The sequence below is a fragment of the Eriocheir sinensis genome, chromosome 64, assembly GCF_024679095.1.
Source record: "Eriocheir sinensis breed Jianghai 21 chromosome 64, ASM2467909v1, whole genome shotgun sequence".
Lineage (NCBI taxonomy): Eukaryota > Metazoa > Arthropoda > Malacostraca > Decapoda > Varunidae > Eriocheir > Eriocheir sinensis.
Genome location: NC_066572.1, coordinates 925001 through 945000, shown reverse-complemented (window position 1 = coordinate 945000; position 20000 = coordinate 925001). Strand labels below are relative to the sequence as shown.

The following is a 20000-nucleotide window of genomic DNA, read 5'->3' as shown; positions in this document are numbered from 1 at the left end:
CTTCCCTGTCACATAAAAACAGAGGAACACTGTGTTGGGAAATGTTATCTTCCCTGTCACATAAAAACAGAGGAACACTGTGTTGGGAAATGTTATCTTCCCTGTCACATAAAAACAGAGGAGCACTGTGTTGGGAAATGTTATCTTCCCTGTCACATAAAAACAGAGGAGCACTGTGTTGGGAAATGTTATCTTCCCTGTCACATAAAAACTGAGGAGCACTGTGTTGGGAAATGTTATCTTCCCTGTCACATAAAAACAGAGGAGCACTGTGTTGGGAAATGTTATCTTCCCTGTCACATAAAAACAGAGGAGCACTGTGTTGGGAAATGTTATCTTCCCTGTCACATAAAAACAGAGCAGCACTGTGTTGGGAAATGTTATCTTCCCTGTCACATAAAAACTGAGCAGCACTGTGTTGGGAAATGTTATCTTCCCTGTCACATAAAAACAGAGGAGCACTGTGTTGGGAAATGTTATCTTCCCTGTCACATAAAAACAGAGGAGCACTGTGTTGGGAAATGTTATCTTCCTGTCACATAAAAACAGAGGAGCACTGTGTTGGGAAATGTTATCTTCCCTGTCACATAAAACAGAGGAGCACTGTGTTGGGAATTGCTATCTTCCCTGTCACATAAAAACTGAGCAGCACTGTGTTGGGAAATGTTATCTTCCCTGTCACATAAAAACAGAGGAGCACTGTGTTGGGAAATGTTATCTTCCCTGTCACATAAAAACTGAGAAGCACTGTGTAGGAAAATGTTATCTTCCCTGTCACATAAAAACTGAGAAGCACTGTGTAGGAAAATGTTATCTTCCCTGGCACATAAAAACTGAGGAACACTGTGTTGGGAAATGTTATCTTCCCTGTCACATAAAAACTGAGAAGCACTGTGTAGGAAAATGTTATCTTCCCTGTCACATAAAAACTGAGAAGCACTGTGTAGGAAAATGTTATCTTCCCTGGCACATAAAAACTGAGGAGCTCTGTGTTGGGAAATGTTATCTTCCCTGTCACATAAAAACTGAGGAACACTGTGTTGGGAAATGTTATCTTCCCTGTCACATAAAAACCGAGCAGCACTGTGTTGGGAAATGTTATCTTCCCTGTCACATAAAAACTGAGGAACACTGTGTTGGGAAATGTTATCTTCCCTGTCACATAAAAACTGAGCAGCACTGTGTTGGGAAATGTTATCTTCCCTGTCACATAAAAACTGAGCAGCACTGTGTTGGGAAATGTTATCTTCCCTGTCACATAAAAACTGAGCAGCACTGTGTTGGGAAATGTTATCTTCCCTGTCACATAAAAACTGAGCAGCACTGTGTTGGGAAATGTTATCTTCCCTGTCACATAAAAACTGAGGAACACTGTGTTGGGAAATGTTATCTTCCCTGGCACATAAAAACTGAGCAGCACTGTGTTGGAAGTATCATTTATATTGTGTGTACGTGTAGGCAGGCAGGGTGAAGGTATGATTAGATTCTTGCCGGTACTGTCTTCAAAAGCGTGCCCCTGTGTACCGGCTTCCTTTCACTCCTGCGTGTGGGACTAAGGGTTCGGCCACACTGCACGTGGTGGTTTGCTGGGCGGGCAGAGGGTAGCGGGGTGCCTAGCTGGTCAGAGGCAAGAACGAACCACTCCTATTAGATAACATGTGTTTGTTCTCGCCTCTGACCCGCCAGGCATCGCGCTACCCACTACCCTCCCAGCAGACCACATGCAGTGTGCCGCACCCTGAGACATTTTTACTTTGTCACCACTGAAAACATTCCTGCCAACCCCACAACCCCTGTATAACACAACCCACTATATAACACAACCCACTATATAACACAACCCCTGTATAACACAACCCACTATATAACACAACCCACTATATAACACAACCCACTGTACTGCCCCCCCCCCCCCAGGACCACAGCACCAGAGGACATGGAGAGCAAGCATGTCAGGATCATTACAAGTTCCCTACAAGGCCTCAGCTGGGTCATACAACTCCTAGACAACAACAACAACATCAACAACAACTGTGAGGACATGGAAGACACTGGTGCCATGTCCAAGCCCTCCTCCTCCTCCTCCTCCTCCCCCTCTTCCTCCTCCTCCAGTCTTGCCAAGGTTTCCGAGGAGCTCCAGGAGATAGTTGGCAATGCTGCGTTCTGGAAGCTGGCCAAGGACAAGAATTTCGGGGTGAGAGAGAGAGAGAGAGAGAGAGAGAGAGAGAGAGAGAGAGAGAGAGAGAGAGAGAGAGAGAGAGAGAGAGAGAATGAAAAAAAGAAAGAATGAAAGGAAAATGAGAGAGAGAAATGAAGAGAGAGAGAGAGAGAGAGAGAGAGAGAGAGAGAGAGAGAGAGAGAGAGAGTGTATGTTAGTCTAATATTTCTTTTTTTTTTGTTATTTTAATTTTTCCTCCTCCTCCTCCTCCTCCTCCTCCTCCTCTCTCTCCTCCTCCTCCTCTTCTTTCTCCTCCTCCTCCTCCTCCTACAAGCATTGATATATATAATTAATTCTTCTTCCCTCCTCCTCCTCCTCCTGTTCCTCCTCCTCCTCTTTCTCCTCCTCCTCCTCCTCCTCCTACAAGCATTGATATATACAATTAATTCTTCTTTCCTCCTCTTCCTTCTCCTCCTCCTCCTCCTCCTCCTCCTCCTCAGATCCGGGTCGCCTGGTTTGACCTCATCGGTGACCTGCTCAGCACCCAGCCGCAGGTCTTGGCCGGGGCGCGACCTGACCTGACCTCTGCCATCTTGACCTCCCTGGACGACCCCTCTGGCCCTGTGTGCGTCTCTGTGTGGGGGGCGTTCCTGCGTGTACATAGGGTGGATAAGGTATGTGCGTGTGTGTGTGTGTGTGCGCGCGGTGTGTGTGTGTGTGTGTGTGTGTGTATATGAAAAAATACTACTACTACTTCTACTACTACTACTACTACTACTACTACTACTACTACTACCACTACTTGCAGGATTGGAGGTCGTCAAAAGCTGCCAAATCCTCGACCAATCGCGTGCTGGCCGTCCTGAGGGAGGGGGGGCGGGGGGGTGGGGGGGCCCTGTACCCCCTCCTCCCCTCCCTCCTCTCCTTCCTTACCCCTGAAGAAGAGGAAGAAGAAGGAGGAGGAGGAGGAGGAGGGAAGAAAGTGGAGGAGTTTTACATGGGTTTCCTCCGAGCAGCCTCGACGGGGTGAGTTTGTGTGTGCGTACGTGTGTGTGTGTGTGTGTGTGTGTGTGTGTGTGTGTGTGTGTGTGTGTGTGTGTGTGTGTGTGTCAATAATAATGATAATAATAATGTTTTTTCTAATTATATTCTCTCTCTCTCTCTCTCTCTCTCTCTCTCTCTCTCTCTCTCTCTCTCTCTCTCTCTCCCCCAGCATCCTTCGGCACCCCGGGAGGGCCATGGGGGGTGGAGGGGGTGCCAGTGCTGGGGTGTCGGCACTCTTCACATGTCTACGACGCCTGGCACCCAACACTTCTAATGCCAATGGTCTCTGGTCAACACTTCTCGAATACCAGGTAAGGAGGAGGAGGAGGAGGAGGAGGAGGAGGAGGAGGAAGACGGAGGAGGAGGAGGGTAGGACGAGGAGGAGGAGGAGGAGGAGGAGGAAGAGGGTAGGACGAAGGAGGAGGAGGAGGAGGAGGAGGAGGAGGAGGAGGAGGAGGAGGGTAGGAAGAAGGAGGAGGAGGAGGGTAGGAAGAAGGAGGAGGAGGAGGAAGAAGGAGGAGGAGGAGGAGGGTAGGAAGAAGGAGGAGGAGGAGGAAGAAGAGGAGGAGGAGGAGGAGGAGGAGGGTAGGAAGAAAGAGGAGGAGGAGGAGGAGGAGGAGGAGGAGGAGGAGGAAGAAGGAGGAGGAGGAGGGTAGGAAGAGGAGGAGGAGGAGGAAGAAGAGGAGGAGGAGGAAGAAGAGGAGGAGGAGGAGGAGGAAGAACTCTCTATCCCCTATCGACCTATTAACTAACTTACTAATTAATAAGTGTAATTAGACACTTAACTGTTGATGTAATTACTAATAGTGTGTAATCTAATATAATCTCTATGTTATTATTATTATTATTATTATTATTATTATTATTATTATTATTATTATTATTTTCAAGGTTGTTGGGTTGCTGTCCACTGCCTTCACCTCCACCCCTCCACTTTTCTCCTCCGCTCTCTACGTGGAGGTAAAAAGCCTCCTCCACCTTCTCTCCACGCTGGAGGAAGAGAGGAAGGAAGATCGGAAGATTGAACCAGTTTCCTCCTCCTCCTCCTCCTCCTCCTCTCTCCTCGAAATCTTCTGGGAGAAATTTGTGAGAATGTGCAAGGAAGATATTTTAAAGGAGGAGGAGGAAGAGGAGGAGGATGGAGGAGGAGGGAGGAGGAGACTGGAGAGAATAGCGAGAGTTTCCTCCTTCCTCCGTTCGCTCCGTTCCTCCGACGCTCAGAAGAGGAAGAAGAAGTGTCTACGATTTGAGGAAGAGGAGGAGGAGGAGGAGGAGGAGGAGGAAGATGCAGAAGACAGGAAGAAGAGGAGGAAGACAGAAGATGAAGAGGAGGAAGACCAGGAAGAGGAGGAGGAAGAGGAAGAAAAAGAAGAAATCAAAAATATCGAACTCCAAAAATCGCTTGAAAATCCCGAAAAAATCCCGACAAACCCCCAAAAATCAATGCCGAGGGGGTGCCAGGGGGTGCCGGAGGGGGTGCCACTGACCGAAGCCTTCCTGAGGGCCGCTGAGAGGGGGTTGGCACTCCTCGCGGCACAGTGCCATGCCCGCTATGCCCAGAAACGTGACCTTGGGGCATACTCACTTCTGGCTTCCATAGTACAAAGCTTCCCTTGCCCAGAAGTCTACCAGGCGATGTTAGAGGAGGAGGAGGAGGAGGAGGAGAGAGGAGGAGGAGGGAGGAGTCTGGAGGTACCGGAGGGAGGAAACGGAGGAAAGAGGGAGAGAACAGCAAGGGAGGTATTGGAGAGAAAGATCTTGCCGAAATTTCTCTCCTCCTCCTCCTCCTCCTCCTCCTCCTCCTCTTCCTCTTCTTCTCTCCTCCTGGTTACGGTGGAGGTATTTTCCTCCCTCTACCGACATCTGGAGGAGGAAGAACGGAGAGAAATATTGGAGAAAGTGGAGGTAAGTTTCTCTCTCTCTCTCTCTCTCTCTCTCTCTCTCTCTCTCTCTCTCTCTCTCTCTCTCTCTCTCTCTCTCTGATGATGATTATTATTATTATTATTATTATTAATGTATATAATTTTTCTCCTCCTCCTCCTCGTCTTCTTCCTCCTCCTCCTCCTCCTCCTCCTCCTCCTCCCCCCCCCCCCCCAGCCTACCAGCCTGGACATCACAGCCCTCCACCATATCATCCGAAACCTGTCCCAAATTCAACCGCAAGACTCCGCCGCAACCGCCTGGCTCTCATCAACCGCCCTGGGCAACCGAGTGACCCGGCTGGCGGATGACCTCTGCCAGGTGACCTCTGTGACCCGGGAGGAGGAGGAGGAGGAAGAGGAGGAGGAGAAGAAGAATCTGCTGATGTTTGTCTTGGGATGTGGAGAGAGGAGAGGTGAGAGAGAGAGAGAGAGAGAGAGAGAGAGAGAGAGAGAGAGAGAGAGAGAGAGAGAGAGAATGTTAATATAATGATTTTTTTCAATATTTTCTCTTTTTTTGAATTTTCTTCCTCCTCCTCCTCTTCCTCCTCCTCCTCCTCCTCCTCCTCCTCTTACTGTCACTACAAAAATCCCCTCTTCCTCCTCTTTCTCCCAATATATAACACGACCCATCTACTACTACCACCTACTACCACTACTACTACTAAAATTACTACCATCTACTTAACAGCTCCAGTGGTAGGGGAGGAGACAGTGGCTGACGTCCTTAAGTGCCTCGGAAAGTCGCTGTTAAGTACCTCACACAAGCGACTGGACTGGCTGGCAAGACTGACTGCATCTCTGACTGATTTTGTAAGTAATTGTAGTAGTAGTAGTAGTAGTAGTAGTAGTGGTAGGGGGTGGTGGTAGTAGATAGGTCATGTTATATATCGGGAGAAAGAGGAAGAAGAGGAGATTTTTGTAGTAATAGTAGTAATGGTCATAGTAGTAGTAGTAGTAGTAGTAGTAGTAGTAGTAGATGCTTGTAGTAGATGGGTCATGTTATATATTGGGAGAAAGAGGAAGAAGAGGAGATTTTTGTAGTAATAGTAGTAGTAGTAGTAATAATAATAATAATAATAATAATAATAATAATAATAATAATAATAATATCTCTTTCCCCCCCCCCCCCCCAGGACCCCACCCACCCCTCCTGGTACTCCCCTGGGGCACGGCACTTCCTCGAGGCACTATTCGCGGCACTGTGCCAGAGCGTGACTACTTCTACTTCTACTACTACTACTACTACTACTACTGCTACGATTCTACGAGGCACTCTACTGAAGATTCTCAAGGGCGTGACCTCTGCCAGTGCCGACCTAGGGCATAACGGTACCAGAAGAGGAGGAGAAGGTACCGTTAGCGAGGAAAATGGTACCGCTAATGAGTTAAAAGGTACCAGTAATCAGAAAAGTGGTACCGTTGAGCATAAAGGTTCCAAAAATGCCCAAAAAAGTACCGTTAGCATCCCAGACAGTGCCACAGAGGGTCAAACGGTCAGTGCCAGGGTTGACCTTCTCACCCTGGCACTCCGGAACATCAGGGCCAGAATCAGAGGTCAATCTTGCACATATGACCTCGCTACCTTCCTCTCTGACCTGACCCTTGACCTTTTGGCACTTGGCACTGGCACTGAGACTTCTGTCGGCACTGAAACGACATTTAAACCTGGCACTCAAGGTCTGGAAGGTCCTGAAAATGACCCAGTTTCAAGTATGAGTGCCCTGAGAGGTACCGATAAAAATAAAAACGGTACCGGTAACAGGGAAACTGGTACCGATAATGAAAATGGAACCGTTAAACGCGATCTGGCCCTCAGAATTGGCACCGAGGACACCGACAGCATAGCACTGGACGACACACAGATCCAGGCACTGCTTGAGGAGGTGGCACTGTCCGAGGGGGAGTGGGCGGCACTGGAGAGCCAAATCAGCCCTCTCTACGTGGCACCCTCCATTCTGAAGAGCGAGATTGCCTTCCGTGAATTCCCCTTCCCTAAACGCATGGCACTCGGCACTCCCTGGGACCACCGGCACCATATCGCGGCACTGCATGCGTGTGGGGTCCTGCGAGGTCTGTGCCAAGGGGGGGCGCCGGGGGGGGTGTCGTTGGGGCGGTACACGCATTTGTTCGTATGTGTGTTGCACTCAGCAGCCGCGGCGTCCAACCTCCTGGGTCATGCGAGGGCTTCCAGTGCCTTGGTGAGTGTGTGTGTGTGTGTGTGTGTGTGTGTGTGTGTTCCCCCCTTCCCTTCCTTTCCCTTCCCTTCCTTTCCCTCCCTTCCCTTCCTTTCCCTCCCTTCCCTTCCCTTTCTTTCCCTTCCCTTCCATTCCCTTCCCTTCCCTTCCCTGCCTTCCTTCCTTTCCTTCTTCCTTCCTTCCTTCCTTCCCTTCCTTTCTTCCTCTTTCTTTCCTTCCTTCATTCAATCCTTCCTTTCTTTCTTTCCTTTCTTTCCTTCCTTCCCTCCCTTCTTTTCTTGTTTCCTTCCTTTCCTTCCTTTCTTTCCTTTCTTTCCTTTCTTTCCTACCTTCCTTTCTTTCCTTTCTTTCCCTTCCCTTCCTTTCCCTTCCCTTCCCTTTCCTTCCCTTTCTTTCCCTTCCTTTCCCTTCCCTTCCCTTCCTTTCCTCCTCCTCCTCCTCCTCCTCCTCTTGTTGGTGAGAGAGAGAGAGAGAGAGAGAGAGAGAGAGAGAGAGAGAGAGAGAGAGTGTGTGTGTGTGTGTGTGTTTGTGTGAAAATTAATGAAAAAATAACTTGTAAACATATTTCTAATCTCTCTCTCTCTTTTTCAGCCCTGTGTGAGCGAGGACGTAGAGCGAGGGGTGAGGAAGCTGGTACAAGACTCGCTCCAATTTCTCGCTCAACTCAACCTTGGGAACAAACGACTTATTGCCAAGCAGATTAAAGACAGGTGAGAGAGAGAGAGAGAGAGAGAGAGAGAGAGAGAGAGAGAGAGAGTGGAGATGCTGGTTAACTCATGCATAAGGGATTGGGACAGTATTGGGATGAAAGAGTGAAGATGCTGGTTAACTCTTGCATAAGGGATTGGGACAGTATTGGGATGAAAGAGTGAAGATGCTGGTTAACTCTTGCATAAGGGATTGGGACAGTATTGGGATGAAAGAGTGAAGATGCTGGTTAACTCTTGCATAAGGGATTGGGACAGTATTGGGATGAAAGAGTGAAGATGCTGGTTAACTCTTGCATAAGGGATTGGGACAGCACAGGGATTAAAGAATGAAGACACTAGTTAACTCTTGCATTAGTGAAAGGGATGAAAGATTAGAGAAAAAAAAGAAATAAATAAAAAATAAATTCACATAAACCCAAAAATCTGAAAGACTCAAAAATCGCACATCAACTCTTGCATAACAAAATCGGACACCCCTTCTTTGACCTCTCCTGACCTCCCTTGACCTCCCGCAGGTGTTCCGACGGCAGCAGCGCATGGAGTGTGACCCTGAGCCAAGTGCTGACCCAGTGGCTGACCCCTGCGGAGGTCAATGCCCCCAGACTCTTGGAAGGTCTTAACCCAGATGACCTTGGATATACTACCACTAAACAGGTCAGAGGGGGGGGAGAGAGAGAGAGAGAGAGAGAGAGAGAGAGAGAGAGAGAGAGAGAGAGAGAGAGACTTTTAGAGATATAAAAAAAAAAATATTAATGATTTTGAGAGAGAGAGAGAGAGAGAGAGAGAGAGAGAGAGAGAGAGAGAGAGAGAGAGAGAATTTGATAGAGAAAATTTGTGAAAAAAAAGAGAATTAGGGAGAGAGAGAGAGAGAGAGAGAGAAAGAGAGAACCAGATATTAATGATTTTTTTCCTTCCTCCTCCTCCTCCTCCTCCTCCTCCTCCTCCTCTTACTTACAGGCACTACTTCCACTACTACCAGAGATCTTACTTATGGAGATACTTACGGAGGAGCTCGCCTGTCTCTCCAGCCTATCGGAGGAACCTTTCTCCGCGCCTCCGTCTCTCTCCCTCCTTTCCTCCGCTCTCTCCCTCCTTCCCTCCACCTCTCCATGTGTGAGGGAGGCAGTGGAGGTAATTTTCGGAGTCCTCTTCCAGTGGAGGGAGAGAGCGGATGGAGTCTTCCTCTTTGCTGAGTAAGTAGATAGTAGATAGTAGTAGTAGTAGTAGTCTGGGTCACTAACGGTACTTTTTTGGGCGTTTTTGGAACCTTTATGCTCAACGGTACCACTTTTCTGATTACTGGTACCTATTAACTCATTAGCGGTACCATTTTCCTCATTAGCGGTACCATTTTTCTCATTAATGGGATGCTAACGGTACTTTTTTGGGCGTTTTTGGAACCTTTATGCTCAACGGTACCACTTTTCTGATTAGTGGCACCTTTTAACTCATTAGCGGTACCATTTTTCTCATTAATGGGATGCTAACGGTACTTTTTTTTGTGTTTTTGGAACCTTTATGCTCAACGGTACCACTTTTCTGATTAGTGGTACCTTTTAACTCATTAGCGGTACCATTTTTCTCATTAATGGGATGCTAACGGTACTTTTTTGGGCATTTTTGGAACCTTTATGCTCAACGGTACCACTTTTCTGATTAGTGGTACCTTTTAACTCATTAGCGGTGCCATTTTACAATAATAATAATAATAATAATAATAATAATAATAATAATAATAATGAGAATATGTTTTTCCTTTCTTTCCCATCCCTTCCCCCCCCCCTCTCTCTCTCTCTCTCTCTCTCTCTCTCTCTCTCTCTCTCTCTCTCTCTCTCTCTCTCTCTCTCTCTCTCTCTCTCTCTCTCTCTCTCTCTCTCTCACTCTCTCTCTCTCTCTCTCTCTCTCTCTCTCTGGCTCTGTCTCTCTCTCTCTCTCTCTCTCTCTCTCTCTCTCTCTCTCTCTCTCTCTCTCTCTCTCTCTCTCTCTCTCTCTCTCTCTCTCTCTCTCTCTCTCTCTCTCTCCTCCCTTCCCTTCCTTCCTTCCTTCCTTCCTTCCCATCCCTTCCCATCCCTTCCCTTCCTTCCTTCCTTCCTCTTCCTCCTCCTCCTCCTCCTCCATTTCCTCCCATCCTTTCCCTTCCCTTCCTCTCTTCCTTCCCTTCCCTCCGTCCTCCCTTCCTTCCTTCCCATCCCTTCCTTCCTTCCTTCCTCCCTTCCTTCCTCTTCCTCCTCCTCCTCCTCCTCCATTTCCTCCCATCCTTTCCCTTCCCTTCCTCTCTTCCTTCCTTCCCCTCCCATCCCTTCCTTCCTCCTCCTCCTCCTCCTCCTCCACCAGGGACCTCCGTGGCGTGGTGTGGGAGGACCTGGCTGTGGTGTGTGCGGTGGTGCGTGTGGTGAGTGTGTGCCTTCAACACCACGCCACGCACCTCTCAACACCACACTGGGATTTCACACTTTGCTGCCTCTCCTCGTGGGTCCAAAGCTTGCAGGAGTCCGTGGAGGTGAGTGGAGTTGACTGGAGGTGACTGGAGGTGTTTGGAGGTGAGTAGAGGTGATTGGAGTTGAGTGGAGGTGAGTGGAGGTGTTTGGAGGTGATTGGAGGTGTGTGGTGATGACATATTGACTGGTGATGCATTGGAGTTGAATTGGTGATGAAAATTGGTGATTAAGTCAATTTTTTCATATTCTCTCTCTCTCTCTCTCTCTCTCTCTCTCTCTCTCTCTCTCTCTCTCTCTCTCTCTCTCTCTCTCTCTCTCTCTATCTCTGTCTCTCTCATCCTTCCTTCCTTCCTTCCTTCTTCCTCCTCCTCCTCCTCCTCCTCCTCCTATTAACATATTTTTTTTTCAGTGTGTACAAGAGGAGACAGTTGCTGGGACCTTCGCGTACATCGTGTGCGTCTGTGTGCGTGCCGTGGCTGACCTCATGACTGTTTTGACCCTGGCGGAGGAGATGACCCAAGCAGGAGGAGGAGGAGGAGGAGGAGGAGGAAGGAGTGAGGTCTTAGAAGCTGAACCTGTTACAGAAGAAGAAGAAGGAGAAGGAGGAGGAGGAGGAGAAGAGGAGGAAGGAGGAGGAGGAGGTGGTGCTAGTCCTCCTCCTCCTCCTCCTCCTCCCTCTTCCTCCTCCTCCTCCTCCTCCTTTCCTCCAAAGCTCCTGGAGGATTGGAGAGAATTCTTTGCCCCTCCAATATTTGATTCTCTCCTCAACCTCTTCATGTCTCTAGCAGGTGAGAGAGAGAGAGAGAGAGAGAGAGAGAGAGAGAGAGAGAGAGAGAGAGAGAGAGAGAGAGAGAGAGAGAGAGAGAGAGAGAGAGAGAGAGAGAGAGAGAGAGAGAGTATTATGTCTGTATATATATTTTTCTTCCTCTTCTTCTTCTTCTTCTTCTTTTTCTTCTCCCCTTCCCATCCCTTCCCTTCCTTTCCCTTCCCTTCCCATCCCTTCCCTTCCCTTCCTTCCCTCCCTTCCCTCCTTCCTTCCTTCCTCCTCCTCCTCCTCCTCCTCCTCTAACCTGGCACTCTCCTTCCTTACAGACACCTACAAGACCCAGCCCAACACTCTCCTCCATGGGGTCTGCAGTGCCGTCAGTGCCGCGGTGAGCAGTGCCAACCCTGAGGCACTCGCTCGGCACTCCCTCCCCCCTGCCCCCCCCTTGGCACTGGCGGAAGAAGAGAAGGAGGAGGAGGAGGTGGGATTGTCCGAAACAGAAGAGGTGAGATTTTGGAGGATTGAGAGAGAGAGAGAGAGAGAGAGAGAGAGAGTGAGAGTGAGAGAGTTCCTTCCCTCTGTCTCTCTCTCTCTCTCTCTCTCTCTCTCTCTCTACCTTCTATCCCTTGCGTTCCTAATCTACACATTTACCATCATTTCAGACCCTGCTGAGACACATGACCCTTCTGCTGTTTTCTGCTCACCCTGCTGTCCAAGGGGCCTCCTACTGCCTGCTGACCACTGCCCTGCCTGCCCTAGTGTCCTCCTGGGAAGGGCGAGTCAGCAGAAGGAAGCAGGTGGAGGAGGGGGAGGAGGAGGAGGAGGAGGAAGAGGAGGAGATGAAGGCCCTTCCAAAATCGCTTGTTTGGGTTTTGAGAAAGGTAAGAGAGAGAGAGAGAGAGAGAGAGAGAGAGAGAGAGAGAGAGAGAATTTAAAAGAATGTTATTAATCAATTTTTCCTCCTCCTCCAGAGAGAGAGAGAGAGAGAGAGAGAGAGAGAGAATGAATTTAAAAGTGTTATTAATCAATTTTTCCTCCTCCTCCTCCTCCTCCTCCTCCTCCTCCTCCTCCTCCTCCTCCTCCTCCTCCTCCTTCTCCTCCTCCCCAGGTCAAGGAGGGGGGTGCAGGGAGGTGGGGGGAGGGGGGCAAACTACCCCCCCATGACCCCAGGTTCCCAAAATTCGTGGGGTATTTGCTGGGCTGGAAACTGACCTTCTCGGCTGTGATCTTGACCCCTGACCTCCACCAACACCAGTACTGTGCTTTCCTGAGGTCAGCAGTAGTAGTAGTAGTAGTAGTAGTGGTAGTAGTAGTAGTAGTGGTAGTAGTAGTAGTAGTAGTAGTAGAAAGTCTAGAATTATGTGCAATATTAATAATTATAATGCTCATAATAATAATAATAATAATAATAATAATAATAATAATAATAATAATAATAATAATAATGATTCCAATTCTTAAAGGGACAAGGGGCTACTCCAGGCACTCCTTCACAATCTCTTTGCCCTGATGCCAATGCGGCCCTATGCTGATACTCCTCCTGGCCCTGGTGGTGGTGGTGGTGGTTGTGATGATAAGGGGAACTCCACCAGTAACTCCACTTCTACCTCCTCCACCAACTCCACTTTCTTCAACACCGATCTTAACATCAAGCCGCTGGGTGAGTTTTTTTTTTTCTTTAATTAGAGCTAGCTTTAATTTTCTCATTCTTTGTCGATTTTCTTTGTTTTTTTCTTGTTTCTCTCTATTCTCTCTCTATTCTCTCTCTCTCTCTCTCTCTCTCTCTCTCTCATTCTTCCTTTCCTCCTCCTCCTCCTTCTCTTCCTCCTCCTCCTCCTCCTCCTCCTTCTTCTAACCCCCTCCTCCTCCTCCTCCTCCATCTAACTTCCTCCTCCTCCTCCTCCTCCACCTCACCCCCCTCCTCCTCCTCCTCCTCCTCCTTCTAACCCCCCCCTCCTCCTCCTCCTCCACCTAACCCCCCCTCCTCCTCCTCCTCCTCCTCCTCCTCCTCCTCCTCCTAACCTCCTCCTCCTCCTCCAGGCACCTCCTCGGCACTGTTCCCCCCCAAGCTGGCCTGCCATGTCTACTACAGTGCCGTGAGCTCAGTGCCGGCAGCCGTGCGTCAATGGTTCCTGGCACTCCCCCGGCACTCCCAGGGTACGGTTGACAGCTTTACGGTTGCCTACGTGTCCCCTGGGTTGATTCAGCAGGAGATGGCGGCCGTCAGCGGAGCGTCGGACAAGTTTGACAACATGACGGTGAGCGGATGTGATTGTTTTTATGGTACCGCTATTTGTATTGGTACCAGATTTGGGACCATTTGAAGCTGTTTTTGGTACCCTTAAGCTAGATTTATGGTACCACTATTTGTATTGGGACCAGATTTGGGACCTTTAGAAGCTGTTTTTGGTACCCTTAAGCTAGATTCTTGGTACCGCTATTTGTATTGGGACCAGATTTGGGACCATTAGAAGCTGTTTTTGGTACCCTTAAGCTAGATTCTTGGTACCGCTATTTGTATTGGGACCAGATTTGGGGCCTTTAGAAGCTGTTTTTGGTACCCTTAAGCTAGATTCTTGGTACCGCTATTTGTATTGGGACCAGATTTGGGACCTTTAGAAGCTGTTTTTGGTACCCTTAAGCTAGATTCTCGGTACCACTTGTTAAATGGTGGTGCAAATATGGGCTAGCTATATTAAAGGTATATTTAATGGTGTATATAAATGGGTTAATTGATTTCCTTTTCATATACAGCAATAAGTAATCCTTTTCAGCATTGTAATAGAAGGTTTCCATATTATTTTTGCAATATTAAAACATGTTTGGGGAAAAAAGCTTTGAACTTGTTATTATTTACAAGTCACACACATACACACACACACACACACACAGACACACACACACACACACACACACACACACACACACACACACACACACACACAGACACACACACACACACACACACACAGACACACACACACACACACACACACACACACACACACAGACACACACACACACACACATGCATTCATCCCAGCTCCTGCACCTTCCCTGTGTGCCCACATTGAACACACGACACACCGAAACACCCACAGTTGACCTCTTTTGGCACCAGAAAACTCCCCATCACAGAAAAGGCAGCGGCTCCTTCACCTCCTGGCTCTGTGCCCCAACAGGCATTTCTGTCTCACTGCCCTGTAAGATCCATGCACCAGGTCCACTGTCTCAATCTTCAGTGTTTACCTTCCAATTTGGTTTTCTCTGTATTGGAGTCTTTTCTTTGGTCTGCTCTTGAAAAAAAAAGTCTAAACTCTTCAATTTCTCCACATTTGAGTTCTTTAGAGATTCGCATAGTGACTTTTTGTAAGGTTTTCCTGTTAAGAGACACACCCAAGCTCTCTTCCCACCCCTGATGCTTGTCTTCTTACTGACGGCAGGAGCCCATATTAGTACCTGGTAGGGTGGGCCATAGTACCAGCATCAAGACATTTTAAATATGAGTAATATCGAGAGATGTCTAACACTTCCTAATAAAATATATGTACTTACTTTAAGGTTCAATTCTTAAACTTATCATTTGACCTTAGAAAATAAGCTTTAACACTGTGATGGAAATGGCCATGAGGGAAAGGCGTCCATCCAGTGGGCTGATCACCATCCAACCCAAGGCAAAATTTCATAGGCCTTAAAAGTAAAGACTCGCATATCTCCCATCAAGACACAGGACCTCACACACCTACAGTCTCATTTACCCATAGTATTTACACCTTCGCCCATAATTGCACCATTTCCTCTATTATCACCCCTCCCCTCCTCCCCCTCCCCCTAGGTGCGATGCCGTCCCAGTGCCAGGGAGGTGGTGGCATCCTACACTGTTGACGAGGCCCGGATGGAGCTGGCTCTGCGCCTGGCACCCAATCACCCCCTTGGCACTGTGGCTGTTGAAGACCACAAGAGGATTGGGGTCCCCCTTGCACAGTGGAGGAACTGGCTGCTGGGGGTAGGTGGTTGAATTTGTGATTGAATTTGATTATTTTCCAGTAGAGGAAGGAATTTGGTTGATTATGTGGTTGAATTTTTGTTTTTCACAGTAAAGGAAGTAATGTGGTTGATTTTATACGGTTGAGTTGATGTGGGCAACTGTTTGGTTGAATGTAGTTGAGTTTGGTTGAGTATGTATGTGTTTGAATTTGGTTGAATGTGGTTGATTATGTTTTTGAATGTGGTTGAGTATGTGGTTGAATTTGTTTGATTATTTGGTTGAGTTTGGTTGAGTATGTAGTTAAATTTTGTTGACTATTTGGTTGAGTATGTAGTTGAATATGGTTGATTGCAGTTGAGTGTGTGGTTGAATTTGGTTGATTATGTGGTTAAGTTTGGTTGAGTATGTGGTTGAATTTATTTGATTATGTGGTTGAATTTGGTTGAGTATGTGGCTAAGTTTGGTTGAGTATGTGGTTGAATTTGTTTGAGTATGTGGTTGAATTTGGCTGAATACATGGTTAAGTTTGGTTGAGTATGTGGTTGAATGTGGTTGAATTTATTCCACCTAACCCCTCCACCCTTCCATCTCTCCACCTAACCCCTCCATCTGCACCCCTCCATTCCTCCACCCCTCCATCTCTCCACCCCTCCATCCCTCCACCTCTCCACCTAACCCCTCCACCTCTCCCTCCACAATTGACCACCATGCTATCCCACTGCAACACTCCACTCCTCCACCTCCCTCTCCTCCTCACTCTTCCACATCTGTCCACCCCTCCACCTAACCCCTCCACCTCTCCCTCCACAGTTGACCACCATGCTGTCCCACCGCAACACTCCACTCCTCCGCTCGCTGGCCTTCTGGAAACAAAACATTGACCACAAGTTTAAGGGGCTGGAGGAGTGTTATATATGTTACTATGTCATCCACGGCGCCAACCATACCCTGCCACGACTCCTCTGTAGGACGTGCAAGAAGAAGTTCCACTCGGCCTGCCTCGTAAGTGTGGTAGTAGTAGTAGTAGTAGTAGTGGTAGTAGCTTCACCCTCAAAGTGCAGGCTTATTTTGCTGTGCCTGTCCTCCCACGCTGGGGTCATATTCAGGCAAAAACATACCTCAGTTCAACCTTCCATACCTTCACTCCTACTTAACTCACGTAACTGAATGAAGTACCATTGTGAAGTACATACCCTGAACTATCCTTTGACGTTAAGTTGAAGACTATATGACCTTTGGTAGAGCCAGTACGGAATATTGAAGTAGGACATTGAGAGCACATTTTTATATACAGTTTTCCACCCCGAGCGAACTTCCCTTCTATGATTCAGTAATAAGAAGCATAACTCTTATACAGCTTATGTGAACCACACCCAAAATAACTTAACTTCTAGGCCTTCTTGATGCCCTTGATGGGTGCTGAGGTCATCCATCTTCTATGATTTACGAATAAAAAGCATAACTCTTATACAGTTTATGTGAAAAACACCCAAAAAACTTAACTTCTAGGCCTTCTTGATGCCCTTGATGGGTGCTGAGGTGAAAGGGCCTATCTTGTGGATGAAATTCCGTGTAAGGTGAGGAAAGGTGGATGTGTATCAGACACCTTCTCAAAGCTTACACCTGACGCCTTTGATGGGTGCTGAGGTCATCCTTCTTGTGGATGAAATTCCCTGTAAGGTGAGGAGAGATGGATGTGTAGCGAAGCCCTTCTCAAAGCTTACACCTGACGCCCTTGATGGGTGCTGAGGTCATCCTTCTTGTGGATGAAATTCCCTGTAAGGTGAGGAGAGATGGATGTCTAGCGGAGACCTTCTCAAAGCTTACACCTGACGCCCTTGATGGGTGCTGAGGTCATCCTTCTTGTGGATGAAATTCCCTGTAAGGTGAGGAGAGATGGATGTGTATCAGACACCTTCTCAAAGCTTACACCTGACGCCTTTGATGGGTGCTGAGGTCATCCTTCTTGTGGATGAAATTCCCTGTAAGGTGAGGAGAGGTGGATGTGTAGCGGAGACCTTCTCAAAGCTTACACCTGGCCCTTGATGGGTGCTGAGGTCATCCTTCTTGTGGATGAAATTCCCCTTCTCAAAGCTTACACAAGGCAGCACACGGCCAGTAATTACTCAAGGCAGCGTGGATGGCATTGTTGGAAAGAAAACCACATGCTCACCCTACTTCACCATTATAGAATTAAATTTGACGGCGCGCTAGGTCAAAAAATGCCTTGTCCAGTATTGTTGACACCCGCGGTTTGAGCCAGGCACCAGCTGTGATCCTCACTTGTACACACCCGCGCCTTAAGGGTTATGGGTACCAAAAACAGCTTCTAATGGTCCCAAATCTGGTGCCAATACAAAAAGCGGTACCATAATAATAATGGCATTTGTAGTAGTAGTTATTATTATTATTATTATTATTATTATTATTATTATTATTATTATTATTATTATTATTAACATTATTTTCCTTATCTTTTTCAGTACAAGTGGTTCAGTACAAGCAACAACTCGACCTGTCCCTTGTGTCGGAGCTTGTTCTAGAGAGAGAGAGAGAGAGAGAGAGAGAGAGACATACATTACTATATATCTTAAGTTCATATATTAATAGGCATTTCTGTTGTTATTATTATCCTTATTATTATTGGGAATATTTTTGCTTTTCTTATCTGTGTGTCTGTGTGTGTGTGTGTGTGTGTGCGTATATCGTGGCCTTACACCGTGTATGTATGTATGTATATATATGTTACGCACACATTAATAATAATAAAAAATATATATATATATGAATTGATTTACAAATATATATGTGTGTTTTTACCTGTGTGTGTGTGTGTGTGTGTGTGTGTGTGTGTGTATCAATCTATCTATCTATCAATCTATATCTATCTATCTATCAATCCATCTATCTATCTGTCTATCAATCTAGTTATCTATCTATCTATCTATCTATCTATCTATCTATATATTGAGAGAGAGAGAGAGAGAGAGAGAGAGAGATTTATTCCTGGTCATTTTCTCTTCTCTCCAGAATAAAAATGTGTGAAAGTGTCAATTCATTCTGACTCTCTCTCTCTCTCTCTCTCTCTCTCTCTCTCTCTCTCTCTCTCTCTCTCTCTCTCTCTCTCTCTCTCTCTCTCTCTCTCTCTCTCTCTCTCTCTCTCTCTCTCTCTCTCGCAAGGGCAAGGTCAAATTCCTTAACCTCTCCTGACCTTCTTGAATATGTGACCTTTCCTACGGTACTCCTCCTCCTCCTCCTCCTCCTCCTCCAAAGAATCGCTCTCGTCCCCCTCCTTCCCTCCCTTCAAGCTGACCTCCAGAGAAGTCCTAAACAGACCAGCTGGGGACGAGACAAGAGCTTTATATACCCCCTCCGGCGATTCTCCTGAAAAATCTGAAGGTCTATGTTTACAAATATCCCAAGGGTGTATTGGGGCCCCCTAGTGTGTTTTATGGTGCTTTATTGAGGGTTGGAGGACTATAAGGTGTTTTTTTAGGTGTTTTTATAGTTTTTGAACCTCGTTTGGGTGTTGGAGAAGGAGGTTTGGATTGGTACAGGAGCAGGGTTGAGGTTCCGTCACCCCTCCAGAAATATCTCGCGTCATCCCCCGATAAATCTTGACAGGGAAACCTGCTTATAATTAACATCCTAACCGTCACTAAGACCAAACCAGGAATTAGAAACCTATATTCGGATACTCTAATTGCCTTCATTAACCCCTGACGATCGCTAATGAGGAGGAGAGGGAGATAAATGGAAAATTGAATATGGACCTCCAGAATTTTGGATTATTTTCATATCTGGACCCTCAAAAACGCTTATATTACCCTTTATAGCCGTTATTAAGGCCGTTCAAGGGACTAGAAACCTTTAATATAGTGCCCTAATTACTCTTATTATCCCCTGGTGATCGTTAATGAGGCTGGGAGAGTAATAATGGCATATAAAGATGAACCTCCAGAATTTTGTATCGTCTGACGGAAGAAATATCAGGATGCAAACAGTCCAGCGTGGTTAAATATACGATAATCATTGTTTTAATACGATGCTGATATACTTGAGTTGATACATAATAACGTTCTTAGGATAAACGATAAGGTCTTAAAAGTGTTAAATAAAGTAATATATAGTTAATAAAAGTTATATTAATGCATCTTTGTCTTCTGTCTTTATACCTTACAAAGTACTGAAGTATTTTTCTTATATTTCTTGTATTAACCTTCTAACCTTTTGTACAACGATAGGAATAGCGTAAAAATATATAAATAAGTGTAAAATAGTTAAAAATTGACTATAGCGACATGATTCGTAATGGAAATATCGTTTTTGTATGAGTTGATAAAGAAAACGTAACTAAAGTATAACAATTTAGGGTGAAGACGTACGACACTCACCCTCACAGCATCTGGCATCTCTATTTACATTTGACTCAGTGTGGCTTATTACGTTGTGGAGGGAGGGTGTGCGCGTGGTGGCGGCGAAGTGGATTTTTCTGTACATACGTGGACTTAAGGATTTGAAGGCGGGATTTAAGGCGATTTTCCTCACTAATTAATCCGCCGCCCGCGAGGTGAGTAAGGGCAGGGGGATTTAAGGGCTGTGAGAAGTTTTTTAATATATTTTTTTTTAAGATGTCCGTCACTGGGGTGGTCAAGTTGGTCTCGTGTTGTTGTTTTGCTTTTTTGTTGTTTTTTTCTTCATTAACTTTCTATATTGTTGTTTTCTTCTTTGTTTTGTTTATTTTCTTTTTTTTTTTGCTTCATTAACTATCTATCTATC

General features: G+C 46.6%; 2 protein-coding genes across 2 annotated transcripts in view; both read left to right on the top strand.

Moving 5' to 3' along the window:
• LOC126987148 (E3 ubiquitin-protein ligase listerin-like) overlaps positions 1-18041 on the top strand; it is a 22458-nt gene extending 4417 nt beyond the window's left edge. The window contains exons 6-26 of the mRNA XM_050843877.1: positions 1918-2194; positions 2659-2832; positions 2967-3184; positions 3372-3513; positions 4094-5107; positions 5300-5537; positions 5813-5934; positions 6258-7322; positions 7911-8029; positions 8545-8683; positions 8987-9222; positions 10364-10529; positions 10877-11255; positions 11560-11738; positions 11896-12114; positions 12342-12505; positions 12697-12893; positions 13274-13491; positions 15069-15239; positions 16032-16223; positions 17705-18041. Of these exons, the coding sequence (XP_050699834.1) occupies positions 1918-2194; positions 2659-2832; positions 2967-3184; positions 3372-3513; positions 4094-5107; positions 5300-5537; positions 5813-5934; positions 6258-7322; positions 7911-8029; positions 8545-8683; positions 8987-9222; positions 10364-10529; positions 10877-11255; positions 11560-11738; positions 11896-12114; positions 12342-12505; positions 12697-12893; positions 13274-13491; positions 15069-15239; positions 16032-16223; positions 17705-17764 (5689 nt within the window). The 3' untranslated portion in view covers positions 17765-18041. The remainder of the gene's footprint in view (positions 1-1917; positions 2195-2658; positions 2833-2966; positions 3185-3371; positions 3514-4093; positions 5108-5299; positions 5538-5812; positions 5935-6257; positions 7323-7910; positions 8030-8544; positions 8684-8986; positions 9223-10363; positions 10530-10876; positions 11256-11559; positions 11739-11895; positions 12115-12341; positions 12506-12696; positions 12894-13273; positions 13492-15068; positions 15240-16031; positions 16224-17704) is intronic.
• Positions 18042-19655: 1614 nt separating this feature from the next.
• The window catches only part of LOC126987145 (protein piccolo-like), a 48541-nt gene continuing 48196 nt past the window's right edge, over positions 19656-20000 (top strand). Inside the window, exon 1 of the mRNA XM_050843873.1 lies at positions 19656-19791. The gene's annotated coding sequence lies outside the window, so the exon portion shown is untranslated. The remainder of the gene's footprint in view (positions 19792-20000) is intronic.